This window comes from Hermetia illucens, chromosome 1 (assembly GCF_905115235.1).
Source record: "Hermetia illucens chromosome 1, iHerIll2.2.curated.20191125, whole genome shotgun sequence".
Taxonomy (NCBI): Eukaryota; Metazoa; Arthropoda; class Insecta; order Diptera; family Stratiomyidae; genus Hermetia; species Hermetia illucens.
In genome coordinates this window covers 36772734-36795187 of record NC_051849.1, presented here as the reverse complement: position 1 = coordinate 36795187, position 22454 = coordinate 36772734, and the positions used below count along the sequence as shown (strand labels likewise).

Below are 22454 nucleotides of genomic sequence, written 5' to 3'. Positions count from 1 at the left end.
TGCTTTGTAATGTCCATGTGATATCACATTGCAAGTGATATGATATCACATTACATAGTAAGGTGATGTTGCACGCATCTCTAGTTTTGCTAAAAAGGAGCGAAATGTTATCCGGTAAATAATCAAGCGTTAAGACTTTCTGTTTGTTTTTTTCTCATTTCGGCACTATGTAGCGGGAGAGGGTCACTTATTAGCAATGGTCTATGTTGACATTTTTTATTTTACTTCGGAACTCCGAACACCTTTCGAACTCTTTTCATGTTACTTCCGAAACCAGCAGTCTCACTTAAGCAAAGTATATACACCATATATAGTATAATAATGTAAACAGACACTAGTCATTGAAAAACTGAAAATAACCGATTCTGTTCGTTTAAATTGAAAATTTCATAATTGTATACATTTTTCAAGTATATGCCTTTTGTCGCATTTTACTGTGGATAGTTTTGTTCACCAAAGAGCTTCTTTCAAATATTGTGCTGCTAACGGAATTTCGTGCGCTAATGCACTGAGAATGTTTCGAAAAGCCTTTGAAGCGTCAGCTCTGTCAAATGAAATGCATAATTACCGGTTATACGAGGGGGGACCCATAAGTTCCGGGAATTACGCTGTGGTGGGGAGGGAGAGTGGGGAAACCTATTGTTTGACCACATGTCCACATGTTCGGTAAGTTTTACGCCACCTGCGTCAGTGTGCGAAGTTGTGTCACTGTTAGTGCATCGGTTCGCCTGTGAATTTTTTTTTAGTAAAACAACTTTCTACATTTCGGCGAGAACAACGCACGGCTGTGAAATTTCGTTTCCTGTTGGGAAAATCGGCCGCGGAAACTATTGTAATGCTGGCGGATGTTGCCTTAAGTAAAATTAAAATTTGCGATTGGTTTTCACGTTTTAAATATGGAGAAATGTCTATTGAAGACCAACTTCGTTCAGGACACCCCTCAACGTCAAGAACTGATGAAAATGTCGACAAAATCAATGCCCTCCTTCGTGAAGACCGTCGCCGAACCATTGGTTAACACTCTGAGATGTCGGAAATGTCATGGAGTTCAATTCAGAGAATTTTATCTGAAGATTTGCACATGAGAAGGGTTGCGCCAGATTCGTTCCGCGCCTTCTCACAGATGAGCAAAGGGAGCGTCGATTTCAGGCATGTTTTGAGCTTAAAAATCAGCTCGAAGAGGACCCTGAATTTTCTTCCAAGGTAATTACTGGTGATGAATCGTGGTGCTATGGATACGACTCAAAAGGAATATGAAAGGAAAGCGTTTTGCCACTGTGAAGGAGGTGAAACAAAAATCGCTGGAAGGCTTAAAGGACATCCCGATGAGTGAATTTAAAAAATGTTTTGAACAATGGAAGAATCGTTCGGAGAAGTGCGTTGTAGTCAAAGACGAATACTTTGAAGGTGATCATAATTTGGTGTAAAAATATTGAGAAATAAAGAAATTATGACGAAATTCCCGTTTTTTTTGGGTCTCCCCTCGTAAGACGTCGATTTGACATTGAGAGATGTGTTGTTTTAGATGGACCTTATATGAAGACGGGCAGGGGTTAAAATGCGTCTGAAAAGTGGCATCGACCCTGCGATGAAACGAGCAAATTTTTAATTTAAAAAAAATATTTGTCCAGTTCACCACCAAGTAGATCAGGAACCGGGACCAACTTTTAATTTCAAATATAATAAATATCAAGTGAAAATAAACTTCTAGGGTTTCCTGGTCCGCCAACATTCTTACACCAATAATGCTCACTGCTGGCTTTTGTACTTAAATTATTGATACACCTAATAATATTAGGACATTGCAAACAATATGACTGGCTACTGGTTGATGAAGCCATATACTATATATGATTCGCGTTTATATAGTGTCAACCATACCTACATGCGATCGCTCGCCGTTACCTGAAATGCCATTCAGCTCCAACCACGATTTCCTGAAACACTCACACTCCTTCTATACTGTTCTGCGCCAAATGCCCTTGAAACTACCCACCCGTCGGCAACCTTGGGAGAATGGATTCCAGAAGCATGGCGTAGCCGCAATGTAATTGTCGTCTTTCCTTAGTGCGTGACCTATCCAGTCCCACTTCCGATTCATTTTAGTCGATGATAGTGCCAGGCCTGTGCGCTTTTACTTTTCATGTGCTGCTCTCATATAGCAACACAGAAAGAACATCAGCGCAGAACAGTTTCAACTTGATGTTTGTGTTGAGATAACTGCGTTTCCACATTTTAGACAAGGCAGTGAAAGCGGATCTAACACTCTTAATGCATCATCCAATTCCGTGCCACCGTCTACAGATACCACGCACCCTAAATATAAAAATTGATCGAAGCCTCGATGCTCAATCCATTAATGCAGAAGCTATGCGTGTAAGTAGATAGATGACCCATTAGACTGAGAACCTTGGTTTTGTTGCCGTCTGTCCTCAGTCCAACTATACTTGCCGCTTCTTTCAAATCCACAGCCATTTCGCCAAGGTCCATGACCCGGTAGCAGACTCCGTTTTGGACCTCAAAATCGCAGATTTTAGCTCGGTGCAACAGGTGACATTTTGTGCCATCATATGCCGTTCTGATAATAGCTATTACTAAGAGATTAGATTTTTGTCTGCTATTTGTAGTCTGGCCTACAAACTACAATTTTTAGTTTTCAATGTAAATATATATTTCGGGAGCAACTTACCTCCTTCATCAGTACAAAGCTAATGTACTGTACTTGTACTTGTATAAAAGAGGTAAGTGGCTCCCGAAATATACGTTTATATTGAAAACGAAAAAGTGTGGTTTTGGAGGAAGCTACCCCTTGTCTGTCAATAGCTATTAGTTTCTCCGGAATGCCCCTCTTGCATGGAGCAGTTCAGATATATTTCCTGTTCACGCTATGAAAATTTTCTCGAAATCGATGATTCTAAAATGATCCGTAGGGTGTTGATGTGATGAGTACAGAAGGATCCGGAGCGGAAACCAGCCTGCTCTTTGTCATCACACCAAGCTTTCGATATGTTGTTTGATGCGCTCCAGGATTATTTTAGGTATTATCTTTGCAACAACAGGAAGCACACAGATACCCATTGATGCAGTTGTCATACTCAAAACGGAAGTTTTTGGAATCTTAACGATCAGCCTCTCCTTCCAACGATTGGAAAAACTACAAGGAACCATTAAGGCTAGTGGCTTCATTCCACTTGAGTGCGCTGATGGCCAAAATAATTTCATTACGGTGGTATATCATATCATCAACGAAAAGTATAACTTTACCAGATACTATATGACTGAGAATCGGGATAGAGTCTCGGATTTTCATACGTATAGGAGTAGCAGATCTGCAGAAATTGAAGGTGCGGCGATGAATAGCTCTGTCAAGAGACCGCCAAACTCAGTTTCACTCCATTTAAGTGCATTGATGGTCGAAATGATTTCTCTTTTGTTTGGAGGAACAGTCCGTATCCTACGGTGGCTAACCATTTCATCCACAAGAGGCGGAACTTCATCAGATGTATACGGCTAAGAACCGTGGTGAAGTGTTTCCTCCATCTCTTCAATTGCTCGTCATCATGAATGCGAAGTTCACCGTTAACGTCTTTTGCAGGACCATCGTAAAATTTGCACCCACATGCAAGTTATTTCATGATGTCCGAAATTATTACGTCCTACGGCATCTTCTACTTCGCTGGTTGGCACAATAGCAAATTCTCTCTTGTCATGGTGCGCACTATGCTGAACTTCTCGGAATTGCATTCGATATCAGAGTTTGAGCCTGTCACGTCCACTATAACGGTCAATAGAGCCATAAACCCCTTCTGTTTATCTATCCCCTACTACGATTCTGTAGTCAGTCAGATCAATCAGATGACGCCCCTCCGAGACGTGGTCGACGACCTTTATAGCCCCTGAGAAAAGAGCATTTTTCAGGGCGGCCCAATGTTCATCGATATTTTCAGGCAGATTACTCAATATATGTGCCGTCTCAACAAATTTTGCATATATATTTTCATAATGTGAAAGTTTAAAAAAAAAGATTTTTGAAATTTTCCAGGCTGGTATTTATTTACTACAAATTTTTTAATAAAATGTCAAAAAATTTACGGCGTTGCGTCACTCAGACGACGAAAGAAAAACAGAAAATAAGGTTTTAATCAGCATGAAATTCTCAAAAAAAAATTTCGACAAAAAATACCAAAATGGTGGCGATTTTTCCAATTTTTCGGTTTTTGACGCCAAAAAACCTGGTGTAAATCAAAATATTTAGCACCTTTCTCCGTCTCCGAGGTTTATTCTATTGCTTTAAATGTGTACAATAACATATTAAAATTTCAAAGTGAATGGTCAAGTGGTTTTTTTTTAATCACCCACGCCAACTCACAAAACGTTGTTTTGAGAAAAACGCGTTTAAAAATTTATTACAGTATTCACAGTAGTGACTTTTGAGTACACATTCCGAATCATAACCTGTAAAATTTTTTTTACAAAAATTGAACCCGTCATGTTCCCTTAAAGGCACCAAAAAGGAAAATCGGCAAATCTGCAATGCCAATGAAAAGGATTATATCGAATTATAAAAAGAATAAATAACGCCGTTTTACAAGGGAAAGGGAATGATAGGACAAAACTGACAGTAGCACATCTGGAGAGATTGGCACTCCTCAGAATAGCAACTATACTTGTTCCGAACGAACAAGTTCAGGCGGCAGTGTGAGAATATATGTTTGATGTCAATTAAAATTCACAGTAATAATAAATTAGCGAAGGTACAAAAATTGTCTGAGAGGAGAATAAATATTTAGTTATAATACTTGATGATAGTTGTCCCGCATATGGGCAAGAAGTACTGATATCGAATTGGTTTTCTATCGAAGTATTTATGCACCTTTCAGCGAGATATAAGAAGACATGAGATCCTCCCTCAAAGTTAGTCCAGTTTAGAATCAGAACGATACGCGTTGTATATAATTAATTGCCAATGAAACATTTGAATAAAAGTTATAGAACAGGCTTCATTATATATACATACCTTACACAATCCAGTGATACCGATCCTCGAAAACAGTGTCTAAATTCCCTACGAATGTAAAGAGTTGCGTTTAGGGATTCCCCTTACGAAAGTCGCAGGATTTACCGTAAAAGGTTCCCAGGTTTTTAGAAAACAACAACCAGTCCGAATAAGGAAGTCTCGCCATCCACACAACAATGCATACCTCAAACATACCTTACCTCCTTCGTCTATTACAATTTCAGCCAATAACGTATAACTTTTTTATGCTGTTCAATGCTTCCTTATGAGGTTATTGAATTTATTACCGTAAATTTGATAGTTCAAAAACATTTCTTTTAACAAATATAATTTTATCATTTTCAATCATCTTCCAGGTTCAGGACACGAAAAGTATCGAAAATGGACTATCGAAAGTATGTATATCCTTTTTAACAAATAATGATATTTTCAGAAATAACAACTCTGATTCTTATCAAATAGACTGACGAGCCTGTAAAAGATGCCGATGGACGGGATACATGGTCCAGTGGCCTGGAATTCTTGATGGCATGCATCTCCTTATCAGTAGGACTTGGAAACATATGGCGATTTCCATTCACAGCCTATGAGAATGGAGGTGGAGCATTCGTCATTCCCTATATAATAGTTCTTATTATAATTGGTAAGGCATGATAACTTCTTCGTGCCCATTTTCTCTAGCTCCATCCTTAAATTCTCTTAGGTAAACCCCTCTACTATCTAGAAATGACTATTGGGCAATTCGCAAGTAGGAGCTCTGTGAAAATTTGGAAAGCATGCCCTCTTCTAAAAGGTATTGTGTTGGTTTGCTCCTTTGTGTTATATTGTTTTGAATCAATTCTTTATGTTTTCCTTCAGGTGTTGGAATCGGACAATTGTTTGGCACTGTATCTGTAATATCATACTACTCATCGTTGATTGCATTGACACTGTACTATTTTGGTGTATCCTTCCAAGCTGTGTTACCGTGGTCAACTTGCCTTGACGAATGGATGCCGAATTGTATAGATTCTTCACCCTCTAATAATACATCCTTCCAGCCAGGAACGTTAAGTAGTTCTGAACTCTATTTCTTGTAAGAATCATAACTTCCAACGTTAGGAAGAAAATAATACTAAACATAATATTTCCTTTAAGGAGGGTAGTACTTCGAGAAAAGTACGACATATCAGATGGGATTGGATATCCAAGTTGGCAATTGGCCATTTGCCTTGCTGCGTCATGGGTTGTAATCCTTCTAATTATTATGCGCGGAGTGAAAAGTACCGGGAAAGCTTCTTACTTTCTGGCCTTGTTCCCATACGTGGTTATGATTGCGCTCTTAATACGAGCAGTTACATTAGACGGAGCCGTTGATGGTATTATTTACTTCCTCAAGCCAAACTGGAATGAATTATTAAATCCAAAAGTCTGTTAGCCAAGAACTTTGTATAAATTAGGAACTTTTTGAAAATACATCCCATTTTCAGGTTTGGTATTCGGCCACTACTCAACTTTTCTTCTCGTTATCTGTGTGTATGGGTTCGGTGGTGATGTTTGCATCATATAATAATTTCAGTCATAATATATACAGGTAAGTTAATTTCGATAATATCACAAATTTTTTGTCTGAATTTTCTATACGAATGAAATGGTCAACAATACTTCACAATCAAATATTCTTCATGGTTATCAATACCAATAGCAAATTGCATAATAAATCCGATTCGATTATGGTCTCCATTCCGGACCACCCGAAAAAAAGTCCGGATTAGGAGATAATAATATAATATAATAATAATAATAAGATAGATCCAATCTTTGATCTTCCACGCGACGACACAAAATTTAAAATAAAAAAATGTCCATACGGAATTTTACCCACTAAAAAACATTGGCGGAGGCAAAGTCCTTTTGGGTGCATCATCAGTACCACGCCAGAGCTTCCTCTCTTGTAAGTAGCTATCGGTAAAAGCAGCGAGATACCTGGTAATACCAATCGTCGCCACCTTCTTTTAAGACTCCAACCAGCCAATGTATGTTTTAAGTCTACGAAACCTATATTGCCGATCAGAAAGACCCCTTTGGTTCTCAACAACGGAGGACAATCTATTGTAAATCACTTACTACAACATATTCTCCATATAGTGCCCAGAAGACGTATAAGTTTATAGGAGGATGACTCGCGAGGAGGCTCCTGCCTTAGACAGTACCACCAATCTCTGCCGCTTCTATGACTCAAGAAAAGCCCTATCGGACTTGTACGCTTCGAATAATGCCCAAATATCTGGCCTAGAATTCACGGCGAGCTTCAGGGCCTTCCAGGCCCGGAGTTTTGTTCTCTTTTATTTTACTGCGGATTTTCAGTTTTTCGTCTCTGGTCACTAAAGAAATCGTCGTCCCACCCAGAGGTCATGGGAAGCCATCAGTGTCCTTCTCATATTGTGAAAATAACCCTTGGAAAATTTTCAACAAGAGAATAATACACGTGACCTGCGAAAAGGAACGGTCTGTGATTCCTCCTATCATAATTCGATAGGCACGTCGCTTCGATCCGTAATATCTAATTTCGTTAGTTTTCTAGTTTTCTACTGACTCCATATCGCTTCTTCATCAGTCCAATCTCATTATTGTCAAGGTTTCTATAGGGTTCGCTTATAATGGCAATTTCTATTTCAAATTCGTAAATAATGAATGATTGAAGTTTATTTGAATGACCTTCATTTTCTTCTTTCTCTTTGTAAATTTCGGGCATTTACCACATCCGAAAAATTGACAATTATCCTTTTTTTTGAATTGCCAGGTCCTAAGTCCGCATCAACTTGATGCCGGACCGGACCAAATGAGAAGCAACTTGCTCACTCTCCTTTGGTCCACGGACCCCTCATTTAGGGCTTATCACCCAAACTTTAAAAAATTGGGTGACGACGGCTTTACGTTTTCTTACCAGGCCAGAGGCAAATCGTCAGACGCTGGCTGCAGCGTGTCCGAAGCGGCTCGCAGATGTTGAGTGCCCCTTTATATAATTCGTAGAACATAACATGACTACGAATTATATTGAGCGCAAATCCGCCCATACTATTGACCAGAGTTTGACCAGAGTTGAAAACAGTTGTCTGAGAATTGCAGGGTCCTAAATCCGCATCAACTTGATGAAGGACCGGACCAAATGAGGAGCAACTTACTCCCTCTTTTTTTTGGCACACGGACCCTCGTTTAGGGCTTGTCACCCAAACTATAAAAAATTAGGCGATGGCGGCTTTACCGTTTCTTACCAGGACAGATGCAAATCATCAGACGCTGCCTCACCACTGCCCTGGGAGCAGCGTGACCGAAGCAGCTCGCAGATGTTGAGTGCTACTTTATATAATTCGTAGTCATGTTGTGTTACGAATTATATAATATAAAGGAGCGCTCAACATCTGGCATTCAGGACTATCTCAGATGATGCAACATTCGTCATCTCTGGAATGATGCCCATTGACATTTTGGCAGATGAGATGACGAATATATATAATGCGAAGTCTATCTCTTTTTTATCGCAGACGAAGAACGCCGAAAGGGAGAGATCTCTAAATAGATGGCAAAAGCGTGGGGAACACTCGGGAAAGGATCGGTGGACACACAGGCGTGGTGGGAGAGACGGCACGGTGAGATTAATTATAATCTTACTTAGTTTCTCACGGGGCATATAGGATATCGCCAGTACCTCTTCAGGTTTTAAACTAGATACCTCACCCGATTGTCCAAACTGCGATGGAGTCCCAGAGGACCCAGAGTATGTATTCTTCCACTGTCCAAGGTTTGTGGAGGAAAGGAAGAACTTAGAGGAGACTCTGGGAGAGGTACTCGTACCAGAGAATCTGGTGCAAAGAATGCTAGAATGTCAGGAAGACTGGGATGCGATCAACCCCATGGTCGTATCTAACCAGAGCAAACTGCGAAAGGCAGAGGAGACTAAAAAAGCGCGGTTTCGTACGCCGCGTAGAGACGGAAGAGGACCAAGCTAAAATGAGCTGACTTCGCCCCGTGATGTAATACCGTACGGTGGTTCCATGGGGCTTGGGGGAATTCAGGGGTGGTTTTAGTGGGCAAGAATCCCACACGCTGGCGTGTCCAGGCCAGTGTCTTTTGAAGGTTTTCACCGCCTCAAAGAAAAGGCCCCCTTTCCTGGTCTTAGAGCACTTTCTGCGGTCGTCGATCAACGATCTCCTTGCAGCCCCTCGTCCTTTGCTTTTATTGTTGGTGTTCTTGATAAAGCCGTGCTTCGCTTAAACTTTCTCAAAATCTGAACCAAATGTAGCATTAGATACCACAGTAGCAAAGTTATCAACGACTGTGACACTACGGTCGAGAACCTGCTACCTCACTTCAAAAGCGAGCGGTACTGGAGTTTCGAGTATCCGCCCTGTAAATTTTCTCCGTCTTTGGTCCCCCCTCCCCGCACATCTTCCACTACCTCTGCATGTTCCGCCAATTTCGGAAGCAGTTTTACTATGATTGCGCACTCAGTTGTCTTCTTTGAAAGTCCACTGTCAGACTGACGCACTAAGCTCTCCGTTTTCAAATAATTCGCCCGTGTGTTATGAATGAAACTCTTGACAACAACAAAGAAGGTACCACAGGCTGGCGTTTTAGGCTTCTTTCCGCGTTTGAAAATACATATTGTGCGGTAAGGGTACAAATATTTCGTTCTCGTTATCTGCTATGCTTCTATCTTGTAACTATTTTTCCATGCGCTCGATGGGAGTTTGGAGAGTCAAAGTTCTGAGCAAAGAGCGTACGTTGTAGGTTTCAATTCATTTTCCCTTCATATGTACATAGGTTGTTATGTTGACGCACAAATTTCTATCGATAGCCCATAATTGATGTATTGCTTTCAAAACGACAGTTGACACATTTTGATAGTGCTTGATACACTCTAACGAAAACTCAACAATCTGGGTTTTTATCGATGCGGTCAGACCCCCTAAATCGCTGCCTCAGCCGAGTCCCACCTTAGTAAAACTCTGTAGGTCTAGAGGTACTTTCCAACTGCCAAAGGTATCCTGTTTCATTACACGCATAGAATTTCTAAATCCAAGCCCCGCGAATGGTTTATTCTAGTACGGGGGCGTCGAAAATGGGGTATGGTAGGTGTTGCTCAAAAATAAGACGTCGATAATCCATATCAATCGAAGAAAATTGAAATGTGATGCTCACCATGGATAAGCGCATCTCAAGCAAGGGTGAAGTAATGATTTTTTTTTATTCCAGAGACGCTATGATAGTTACAACTTTGGACACCTTCACAAGTCTCCTAGCAGGAACAACCATCTTCGGTATCCTAGGTAATCTAGCGTATAACCTGAACACCACGGATATTTCAACAGTTGTTAGGAGTGGAACCGGGTTGGCGTTCATATCATATCCTGATGCCATTGCAAAGTTCGATGTTGTACCTCAAGTAAATTTTTGCTCCATATTTACTTACTATATTATCATATGTCCTTATTCATTTTTCTTTTGTAGTTATTTTCAGTTTTGTTCTTCTTTATGTTATTTGTACTTGGAACTGGATCTCTAGTGGCTCTTCAAACCACAGTCGTTACAGTCATTTGTGACCAATTCGAATTTAAGTTTTGGAAAGTAGCCACGGTGTCAATCGTTTTAGGATTTTGCGCTGGATTGGTTTACGTTACTCCGGTAAGTTTGCATAAGGAACTTGTATTAGAAAGCTACAAAAAATACATCCTTTGATCGTTAAAAAAAATAATTTGATTTTTAATTTAATTAATTTCTTTATAGGGAGGACAATGGATTTTGAATTTAGTGGACTACTATGGAGGAACGTTTGTTCCTTTTGCACTTGCGATAGTGGAGATAGGTGGGATCATGTGGATTTATGGTACGTAAAATTCAAACTGTAGAGACAATGTTTAAAGTTGATTAATTTTGCATTTAGGGCAGGTTTCCCATTCAAACATTGCTAAAGATATAAACATATACTTATCGATCGATTGATGCTTCTACTTTGAAAAAAAAAGACGTTTCAATTTATATTATTTGCTATATCTTTGTTGAGTGGAATTAGGCCCGTACATAATAGCCGCTGTAAATCTTCTTCACTCTCCTTAATCTTAACCCTGCTCGAAGGATACGAAATATATTGGTAATAACAATTATCCCTCCGGTCTAGGCCTGCCCTAATAAGGAACTCCAGACATCCCGGTTTTGCGCCGAGGTCCACCAATTCGATATCCCTAAAAGCTGTCTGGCGTCCTGACCTACGCCATTGCTCCATCTTAGGCAGGGTCTGCCTCGTCTTCTTTTTTTACCATAAATATTGCCTTTATAGACTTTCCGTGCTGGATCATCTTAACCTATTGAACCGAATTTTATCCACAACCGGACGGTCATGGTATCGCTCATAGATTTCGTAGTTATGTAGGCTAAGAAATCGTGCATCGTCATATAGGGGGCCAAAAATTCTTCGGAGGATTCTTCTTTAATTCTTCTTCTTGTTTAAAATCTTTAAAATTCTTTTAAAAATAAGTAAAATTTATTATTTGAAATGGTAAAGATGGTATTGTGAAGGACGGGATGGGAATTATGAAACTAAGAGTGTTATTGGGAAAGCCAAGAGGTGTAAAAAGAATGTGAGAAAAGAGAGTACATTACATATTATTAAATGCATTCTCTTGTCAGATTGATTTCAAGTATTTTATATGAAGTGCCGTCTGAACCGTTTGTTTCTATGAGATGTCCCTCCTCAAATATTCTCTCGACCACAAAATCCTGATTGCAATGTGGTTGACCTGAGATCCAAACCCAAATTATGTACTGGCGAACACTGCATTGAAATATAATATTGCCTATAACGGTGTAGTGAAAAATGCAGATCCCTACAATCTATCGCCCTGTTTTTTATGGTTTCCGAGACCATGATTCGTCATCATCTGCTCGAGAAACACGGTAAAACAACCCACCTCACCTTGACATTCCCCACCTTTGCTGAGTCCCTTCTAGACTGGATTAAGTTTGTAATATAGAATGTCTTATTTATATCAATCTAGAAAACAGCTGAATATATTATACATCAACATACTATTTACCTATATTTCCTTTCTTTATCTAGGACTGGATCAATTTTGTAAAGATGTCGAATTCATGACGAAAAGACACGTGACGCCTTACTGGCGAATTTGCTGGGCTGTCCTCACTCCCGGACTTCTTATAGTTATTTTCGTCTATTCGATGGTGAACTACTCTCCAGTCACGTACAGTAATAACCTCTATCCAGATATAGCATACGGTAAGTGCAAACCAAGAATGATTAATATATTTCCTATCGTCAAATTTTGATACCCCCACTCCTCCCTAAACTCTAGTATTCGGATGGCTGATAATAGGACTTGCTTTCCTACAAGTTCCTATTTGGGGCGGGTTAAACGTTTGGAGAAATTGGACTGGAGGTCTTATCGAGGTAATACAACAAATGATGATTAAGTTATCTATGTTACATCTCTTAACAGAATTATATTAACTAAACCTCCACATTTCCAGTCAATAAAAAAGACAATCCAACCCACGGAACTGTGGGGGCCTCGCGATTCAAGCTCTCGTGCAGAATGGATGAAATTCAAGAAGGACTACTTCAGCGAACGAGAACGGATAATAGAAGAAAAGCAACATAATATTTTTATGCAGAAAATAAACATGTTGTTTGGGCGATATAGATAATAAGTTCTAAGAGCGGTAGTGAACCTACGTACAAGACAGTATTACTGATATGTTTTAGCTATAGGATGTGTACATATTGAATTTCCCAATGAAGTTACCTCTTGCTGTATTATGAATAGAACTATGTACCTATGTTATTATTTACGATAGGTGCTAATTGTGGTTCTTGAAACCAAGCCTAGTTTAAAGAGAAAGAAAACAGATATTTGTATGAAAGTGCCAGAAAAGTAGGTAATACTGCAAAGAATTAGCTTTTAGTATCTTTTGTTTGACAACAACAATACACTAATTAAAATTTAAAATAATTTTTGAAGATAACAATCTTTTTAAATATTATTTTTTTAATTTATTTACCTTCCCTGTCAGTGATATATCTTTTTAGTAAGTTGAACTTAAAGTGCATCTAAAAACTAAGAATTAGTAGGTTGTAATGATAAATCAATGTTAAATATTTAAAATGAAGATTTTCAATATAAAGTAGAGATTTTAATTTGTTTGTTATGTAATTTATATGGATCGCTCTAAAAGTTACTAAAGTCAATATTATATTACTTCTTAATAAGATGTAATTTAATATTGTTGAGAATTTATATTACATAAAATTCGATAAATTTTGAATAAACAATATTTTTGAACCAGCATTTTTTATTAATAAATATGAACATCACAATTTAAAGGATACTTAACCGTACAGAAACCTTAGCAGCTAACCTAGAAATGGCGACCGGTGTTGAGGAATGCCCTATCCTCCGTATCTAAAAGACGGTTATCACTTTTATCAGAAAAGAGGTTTTGTAAAAATTATTCGCATCCAGTCAGTTACATCATTCTATGCGGATCTTAAGGGGGTTCCCTTAAATATATAAACAAGTCAAGAAACCTGAAACTCGGCGCTTCACGTATGAAAGGTTTTGTTTGTTTATTCTGTGAGTATATTTGACTGCAGAACTATGCCATTTTGTACGTACTCCCTTATGTGTATGCATTTAACATGTCAAACTACTCATTTTAGTGTGATATTGACATTCAGTTGCAGTAAATTTACACGTCAGTCAACTTTGAGGTACTGTAAGTTTGTTAGTAATAGTACGATCTTGATCAAACTTGGGGATAACTTGCTTCATACTATAATCTATATCTCTGCACTTTTATAACTATAGGATGAACCTAAGGGAGGCTTTTACTCATTTTCCCCAAAAAAAAAATCCCCCTGAACATCGTGCAGAGGCAGCTCCATAATTTTTTTCAGATTTTTTGGTTGGGTAATTTCTGGGAATAGGTCCGTTAAAGAAAACATCAATTTCGACGAATCCCACTTCCCGCTTTTCCAACAAATGTCAAAAATAAAACCGGCATTGAAAAGTACTAAGCAATACCTTACATTTGATACTCAACATATTCAATGGAAAAAATTTGACACCCCGTTTTGCATGTATGAGGACCCCCCTCCCCTTAATCTCAACGTAGAAAGATGTCACTCACTACATGTCTGGAAGTTCACAGTTTCCATCTTATCGCCAAATTTCGTGTCAACCGGTATAGTCGTTTTGAGAGAAGTGTGTATGGCAGACAGACAGACAGATAAACAGACAGACAGTAGCCCCATAGTGAAGCGCTGCCCAGTCCTGATTACAGCTCATTGCTATTGCGTTCGCTTGCAAACGGCCGTAACCGGGATCAAGACTGAGAGAAAGGAGGGAATTTATTAAACTTTTTGAAGTGGAGTTTATGTAGCGCAACTCAAATAAAGTGTTCAAAGACTATAAATTGCAGAACAGAAGAGGATGAAGTAAACTAAGCATGACAGGCCGCGAAACAACTCGGAGTAGAGATCGCTACTCCAATGTCGGAAGTAAATATGACCGGTGATGGGTATTTCGTCTATATTGATAGCTTCACTAAAAATTGACGATGGCTAATAACGAAGATTCATTCAAAAGAAGCATGAGAATAACAAGATCACTACCAAGAATCGGTAGAGGATCAAACCAAAGAAAGAGTTCCACTTCCAGCGTAGCAAATGTCACAGAAGAGCCAACAGGAGAAACCGACACAGGACACCAGGAAAAAAGAAATAACTCGGCCAACGTGCGACATAACCAACACCAGCGCGAACTCAACCAAAATGGATGAGTTTACCAAGCTGGGTTTACTAATCATAGAGCCCAATGAACAATGGACACCATACCATTAAAAATCAGGTGCGGGTCATACAAACCCCGCGAAGAACTCGGCAATGGTTGCCTAAAGAGACGACCGCAGATAGAGCAACACAAACATCCCCTGCGACGCTGCTACTCGGCAATGGTTACCTAAGGAGACGACGGCAGATAGAGCAACACAAACATCCCCTGGGACGCTGCTCCATAGAAAAGATCTGGCCGAAACCCGGCTTCGAAAGATTGTTTCACAGCCAAGACACCAAAAACAAAAGCGTGTCAGGTAACCCGTTGACGATTCAATCATACACCAACATGTACAAAAGAAAAAAAAAAGAAGGATCCTCCGCCAAAATATCGGACAATGCTGGAGTAAAAGGAGCCAACAGCCAAAGGGATCCGAGCCCAAGTTGGACTTTGGTTAAATCAAGGAAGGAGCGGGGTGAAGCAGGGAAAATGATTGCAAAACGAAACCGTCAAGAAGCGCTAGTAATGACAGCAAAAGACGGTATGTCCTGTGCTGATATTTTACGAAAGGTTAAGGCTGATCCTACGCTGAAGAAGTTTAACGACAATATAGCACGAACTAGGAGAACACAAAAAGGAGAATTGCTGTTCGAACTATCGAAGGAAAAAAAGGATCACGCTGACCCTCAAAGGAATATAGAGGCTTCACTTGGCGAGCAAGCAACCGTCCGCGTAAGTCGGCCAATGCTTACGATAGAATGTAAAGATCTTCACGAGGTCACTACCAAGGAGGAAATTTGTTGAACGCTCAAACACCAATTGAAACTGGAGGACGTGCAGGAAATGGACATCAAGAGCCTAAGGAGAGCGTACGGTGGAACGCAGACAGCAACCCTAACTCTGTCTATGACCTCAACTAAAAAGCACTGTCTGCGGGAAAAATCCGCATCGGTTGGGTCGTGCGCAGGCTATACGAGCAAATTCCACTAAAAAAGTGTTTTAAATGCCTCGGATTCAGAAATATGGCGAAAGATTGCACTAGCACCATTGATAGATCTAAACTGTGTCGAAGATGTGGAGAGGAAAATAATTTGGCAAAGGACTGCAGTAAAAACCTTCACTACCTTCTGTGCAGGGAAACCAAAAATCGCGATTGTAACCACATAACAGGTAGCACCAGATGTCCAATCTACAGGATAGCTTTAAGTACCTTAAGTAAATGAGGGTCAACCAGCTGAATTTAAATCACTGCCAAGCCGCCCAGGATCTACTAGCACAGAAAGTGTATGAAGAGGAAATCGTTGTTGCTGTTGTCTGCGAATAATACAAAAGCCTCCATCACGGCGTCTGGGAAACAGACATAAGTGGAAAGGCTGCGGTGTGGGCTTGCGGTAATCGATCCTTACAGCAAGCAATTAAACACCACGAACACGATTTTGCAAGGGTTACGATCGATGATCTCTACATATACAGCTGTTATGCCGCCCCAAGTATGACAATACCAGAGTATTGCAGCATGCTAGACAGACTGGCGAGAGACGCCAAAGATCGCAACTACCAAATTATTGCTGGCGACTTCAACGCTTGAGCAATGGTGTGGGGAAGCCAAAAAACAAATGAAAGTGGAAGAATCCTACTCGAGGCTTTCCCCTGCCTAAACGTCACTCTGACTAACATCGGAAACGTAAACACCTTTAGGTGTGGAGAGCTAGGCTCCGTTGTAGATCTTACTTTTGTAAGTGATTCACTGGTCAAGCATCTACACTGGTTTGTTAGCGAAGAATACACGCATAGCGACCACCAGGCGATATATATTACTATTGATAAGTGATCCAGAACAATAAATCCTCATCTGAAGAAACCAGAAACAAGTTAGTTATCAAAAGCACTTGATGAGGATACATTTCTGGAGGTATTGCAGTGGAACACCGAGTTTACTGGAACCGCCTACACAATGACGAAATCTATGAGCGATACCATGACCGTCCGGTTGTGGATAAAATCCGGCTCAATAGGTTACGGTGGGCGGGTCACTTAATCCGTATGGATGAAGATGATCCCACCCGGAAAGTCTATAAGGGCAATATCTATGGTAGGAAAAGAAGACGAGGCAGACCCTGCCTAAGATGGAGCGATGGCGTGGGCCAGGACGCCAGACAGCTTTTAGGGATATCGAATTGGTGGACCTCGGCGCAAAACCGGGATGTCTGGAGTTCCTTATTAAGGCAGGCCTAGACCGGATACCGGTTGTTGCGCCGTTGATGATGATGATTGCAGTGGAACACCGAGTTTACTGGAACCGCCATAGAAAAAGCATCGCAGCTGTCCCAACATACATACCGAGCATGTGACGCTTCCATGCCAAGACGTGCACACTCTCGGAAGCGTAACCCTAACTACTGCTGGCGCGCGGAAATAGCGAAGTGTTGTACGGAATGCTTGAAGGCCAGAAGGCGGAGTCAACGCCGAAGAAACATGCCAGAGTATGAACAACGGTACCTTGAATATAAACAAGCACGAAAAAAGTTGCAGTGGGCGATCACGAAAAGTAAAAATTATTGCTTCAAACAACAATGTGATGAGGCAGACTCAGATCCATGGGGAGGAGCGTACAAGTCCGTTATGTCAGCAATAAAAGACAAAAGGTCCCCTAGATTATTGTGGGAGATAGTTTCGGCATTGTTCCCTCAACATCCAGAAACAATCTCCCCAATGATACCAATGAGCGCCGAAGACATACCTCCAGTAATCACAGACGAAGTCTTGGATGCAGTGAAAAGGGTCCGCGATGCTGCAGCCCCCGGCATTGATCGAATCCCCGACAAGGCGCTGAAACTGACAATGTGAATTGCACCAGGCATGTTCGCACGGGTATTTACAGGCTGCCTAAAACAAGGGCCCTCCCCTGCAGAGTGGAAAATACAAAACTTGTATTGATCCCGAAGGCAGATAAGCCGATAGGTGAATCAACATCATATAGACCTAGCTGTCTTCTGAATACAATAGACAAGGTTATATATAATCGGGCGGGTAATCTATAGTTGGCTATATCCATTAATTGATAGTGGCGGTTATTTATCAAATAGAAAGTTTGGCGTCCGGAAGGCTTGGTCAGCGGTTGATGCTGCCAAACTGGTTTTTGAAGTAGCCAGAAAAGTCTACGACGAAGGGAAATACTGCGCACTGGTGACTCTTGACATCAAGAACGCGTTCAATTCAGCCAGATGGAACCATATAGTCGAAGCGCTCATCGCGACATAAACACCAAAGAACATATTAAATATAATCTTCGATTACTTCCGATAGCGGAAGTTACTTTATGATAAGGATGAATGGTCAAAGATGTATGTAATAACGGCAGGGGTTCCGCAGGGGTCTATTCTGGGCCCTCTGCTATGGAACTTAATGTATAATGGCGTTTTACGGCTTCCAGTAGCTAAACAAGCCGTTGTCGTCGGATTCGCAGATGACGTTGGAGTGGTCATAACATCCAATCACCAGGACAAAGTACAGATATATGCGAACGAGACTATACGGACGGTCAAGTCTTGGCTTAAAGAACACGGGCTGGAACTTGCCGAACACAAGACGGAGTTGGTGCTCTTTACAAAGCAGCGGAAACAGAAAACTGTTGAAATTTGCATCGGGGCACATGTTGTTAGCTCTCAGCCATTGCTCAAATACCTGGGAGTAATATTCGACTCCAAGTTGAGCTTTAAACCGCACTTAAAGTTTACTGGGCAGAAAGCGGCGACTATCAGCTCAACACTGGCAAGGATGCTTCCAAATGTAGGCGGCCCGAAGCACAATCGACAAGTACTCTTATCGCGAGTCGTCAGCTCTCTCCTTCTTACTATGCTAAACAATAATTTAGCTTTAGCCTAGCTTAGGCTCAAACTATTGCCGGTTTCACTTGGATATAATTCGCATCCTTGGCGTGTTTTTGCGTATATATAAAGGAACGTTTTCAATCTGTTGCCACTTATGGTCACGCTGCTTCCAGGGCAGAGGTTGAGGCAGCGTCTGATGAGTTGCCTCTGCCCTGGACGAAACCGTTAGTTCCTATTTTTGTCAGCTCTGTACTTTTACACGCGGCACCAGTGTGGGCGTCGGCGACAAAACTCGCAGACAGCTTCAAGCTGCATATCGATTAAGCGGTCTCCGAACATCTTATGAGGCGGCATGCATGGTTGCGGGGATGATCCCGGTAGATATTCTAACCGATGAGGCAAGCCGTCTGAACCAAAAACAGGAAGCGAGCCTAAACAAGCAAAGTGAGCGTTTGCGGTCACTGGTTGCATTGCAAACAGCATGGGACCAGGCGGAGAATGGCTGGTGAACACACAAGCTTATCCACGGAACCACAGTGAGACGGGTTACGATCTGACTCAGTTCTTAACCGGACTCGGTGGATACAGGAATTACCTCTATAGGTTCGGTCTAGATGAATCGCCCGATTGTCTTACGTGTGAAGGTGCAGCCGAAAATGCAGAACACCTTTTCTTCGCCTGCCCAAGATTTAAAAGCTCGACGAAAAAGCCGAAGTATTTGGCCAGGAAGATATCGATGTAAGGTATTTTCAGGGTTTCATAGAGGATGTGGTTGGATATGTACCATCGTCCTTTTTTAATATGCGGTACAGTCGCTGCAGCCTCTCCATCTGATAAGGAAAGATGTCGTGTGTAATTTGAAACTGCTGTTTACACCGTTAAAACTTTATTTATAGGTATGAGAAATGTTGGATAGGTTTGAGTTTATAATGATGCCAAAGTGGGTGGTGTGCAAGACGTATGATTTCTTAAGGACGCGTTTTTCATGTCGGAAACCGTTTTCGACGTAATGTTCTTTTTCCTTTAAGGATCATTGTTTGGGATTTTTGTGAATTGAAAGCTAGTTTTTATTTGAGCCGAGACTCGCCGCGCACTGTGTTCTTTGTAGTAGCGTAAACGATAAGGCCATCGACATATTGAAAGATTTTACTTAGGTCAGATGTGGGAGCAGATTTCGGGATATCTGTGGTTAAAAGTGAGAAAAGGATTTGGAGAGGACTGAGCCTTGTGACGTTCCTACTGAATCGGTGTGGAAAAAAAGCTAAAGATTAGTTTGCAAATTTACAGATAGAAGTGAAGAAGATTGTTTAGTTTATAAATGAGCCTGTATTCCCTTAGGAAAACGAAAGCTCTTATGTCAAAATCGTACGCTATTGTATTCGTCTTGTGATTAATTCCAAGCAGGTTTAGGAGTACTGGGGAAAATGTCTGTTATAATGGATGCCTTGCAGGATATCGTCCAGAAGAGAGATGAGGTCACGAAAGTTGGGAGAGCGGGTTGGCAAAAAATTTCACATAAATTTCAAATAAATACTATATATGAGGGATTTTTCGTTTTTTTTTTTTCTTCTTTTGCATGGACCATTTTTTATACCTGCTTGGCGGTGTCGTACATTTTACGCATTAAATTACATGTTACACTATAAATGTAATAACGGCAGGACAAATATTCCTCTACTGAGAAGCAAAAATTCAACTTGGCGGATTTCGAGTTGGGGCTTAGACAAAGTTAATGATCGTAGAAAACGACATTAGCTTGATGACTGAGTGCGATGGAAGTGCGCTCAAATTTTCGCCGAGCTTTCTGAGGAAATCCTGAGTTTTCTATACCGAAGCGAACAGATTCCGATTGATCAGCCTATAGTTATATTTTCTTTTATTAAGAACACATTTTATTCCATTAAAACATTTTGCTTTTATTATTTTTAATTAACTTAAACTGTAACTACAAAACCAAGTTTAAAGAATCACAAGAGTTTTTCATTCCGAAAGCGTAAAATATCAATAAATCCATTAAAAACAATAACAAATGGCTTTCATTAGCTTTGTGTTTATTGTCCGAAAAGCAGAATTAGCACCAACCGCTTAACGAATCGACGGTTTGGGGTTTCAATTAACACCGACTTCTGGACGAGAGTGGCAACCACAAAAAAAAAGAACGCCAGAAATCGCAAGCTCTAACAATCACACTTTGATCGAATCGTTCACTTTGTTTCTCGGAAGGCATCCAGGAAACAATGATATTCACGAGATGTTATGTCGCTAAGCAACTTCCTTTTTTATCACCTGTGAAAACCGCGTCCGCTTTCGTAGAATTCAAGAAAAACCGCAACAATCGTAAGTCAACTCACAAACTTTCTGAACCACGGGCAACTGGAGTTTTTTGAAGGTGGCTGTGCCCGGAATATTTATTTCTGGAATGATGTAATCGCCGACGCACCTATTAACTGGCCACAGGAGCGCGCGCTATCAACTCCAAGATACAGTTATTCGTTAACGCGACGGGCTCGCGCTAATTCTCAGATAGCTAGCACTGCAGGAAAGTGGCACTGACGGATTTGGCGACAAGTAGCTAGAGTCGAATCAATATTTATCGTGAATTTCTTCACAGTTCGTGGAAAGTATTTCACGAATACTCGAAAAATCGCACTAATTCGCACTTTGCGCTGCTCCCGTCTTTCTTTCCTCCTCCAACTCCACTTTCTTCGTATTTTTTTTTATAAACACAGCAAAACATTAAAATGCACGCAATCCTTTCTAAACTTCCTAACATTTGCCCAAAATCTGATTTTGTTGCAAAATTCATTAATACTGATGTTACAGCTTCGTAGTAATTTGGTCAACGACACACAGTTGCTTGTAATCACAGCCTCATCATTTCCACCAACGCTAAAACAATGTCAGTAGGAGTTATTCAATGACTTCAAATTTGGTTCGAAGTATGTATTAGAGATAATATCCGATGGTGAATTCCACAGCAATGTCTTATGAGTGGTCAATTTCGTCTGTACAGATTTTTAAAATTGTCCGTTTCAAATTAGCAACTTTTAAATAATTACCCGAAACTATCTCACAAAGCTGACGTATTTATTATATAAAGAACTTTAAGGGCCGCCAATCCCACTGTTCTTCTCCACGCGCCAACTTTTTAACTTTTATAATACTTTTCGTATTTTGATTCGAAAAGGAATCGAACTCTATCGTTGCGAATTAACGTCGTTTGCTGCCGCACAAACAAGGCCTTCTCCTTCCCAACTATCCACTAAATGCACGCGTCAAGGAACCAAGTCTCGATCGAAGTAACTTTCGATGAGATGAACGACGTGTCATGCATTAAATTGAACTCGAAACGCGGCCTTCTAACTACAATATCCACCCGATCTTCTTTATTTCCCACCGTCCCCGAAGACACTCTCAACTGGACTCACCAGTCCAACCGTACTTTCCTCGCCACCGTCCAGCTGTTCTTCTCGAGAACCGCTTTGCATACCGCTACTTCTGCCTTGAACTCTCTTGAGTTCATGTTGCAACACATGCGCGTGCGCCTACGGATGCGGCGAACATTAGGGTGATTGCACGTTATAAAATGCATTATTTGAGCAAATTAATTCAGAAAGAGACGAATGAGATTCCGCTCCCGTCGCGAAGCTGCGGTCACTACATAGTCAAAACAAAGCTAGAGAAAAATTCCCGTGAAAAAATATTCACGCGTTCCATTTTGCCGGTTAGAAGGTTGACAGCATTTCATTCCTAATTTTCGCCATATTTTAAACAATATCC

General features: G+C 40.6%; 1 protein-coding gene across 1 annotated transcript in view; it reads left to right on the top strand.

Annotated features, from left to right (window-relative positions):
• The window catches only part of LOC119661358 (sodium-dependent nutrient amino acid transporter 1), a 59311-nt gene extending 46116 nt beyond the window's left edge, over positions 1-13195 (top strand). The window contains exons 2-13 of the mRNA XM_038070666.1: positions 5374-5412; positions 5480-5660; positions 5721-5810; positions 5876-6092; positions 6155-6425; positions 6487-6590; positions 10253-10442; positions 10508-10681; positions 10784-10883; positions 12114-12290; positions 12367-12461; positions 12542-13195. Coding sequence (XP_037926594.1) covers positions 5374-5412; positions 5480-5660; positions 5721-5810; positions 5876-6092; positions 6155-6425; positions 6487-6590; positions 10253-10442; positions 10508-10681; positions 10784-10883; positions 12114-12290; positions 12367-12461; positions 12542-12718 — 1815 coding nt within the window. The 3' untranslated portion in view covers positions 12719-13195. The remainder of the gene's footprint in view (positions 1-5373; positions 5413-5479; positions 5661-5720; positions 5811-5875; positions 6093-6154; positions 6426-6486; positions 6591-10252; positions 10443-10507; positions 10682-10783; positions 10884-12113; positions 12291-12366; positions 12462-12541) is intronic.
• Positions 13196-22454: the final 9259 nt, after the last annotated feature.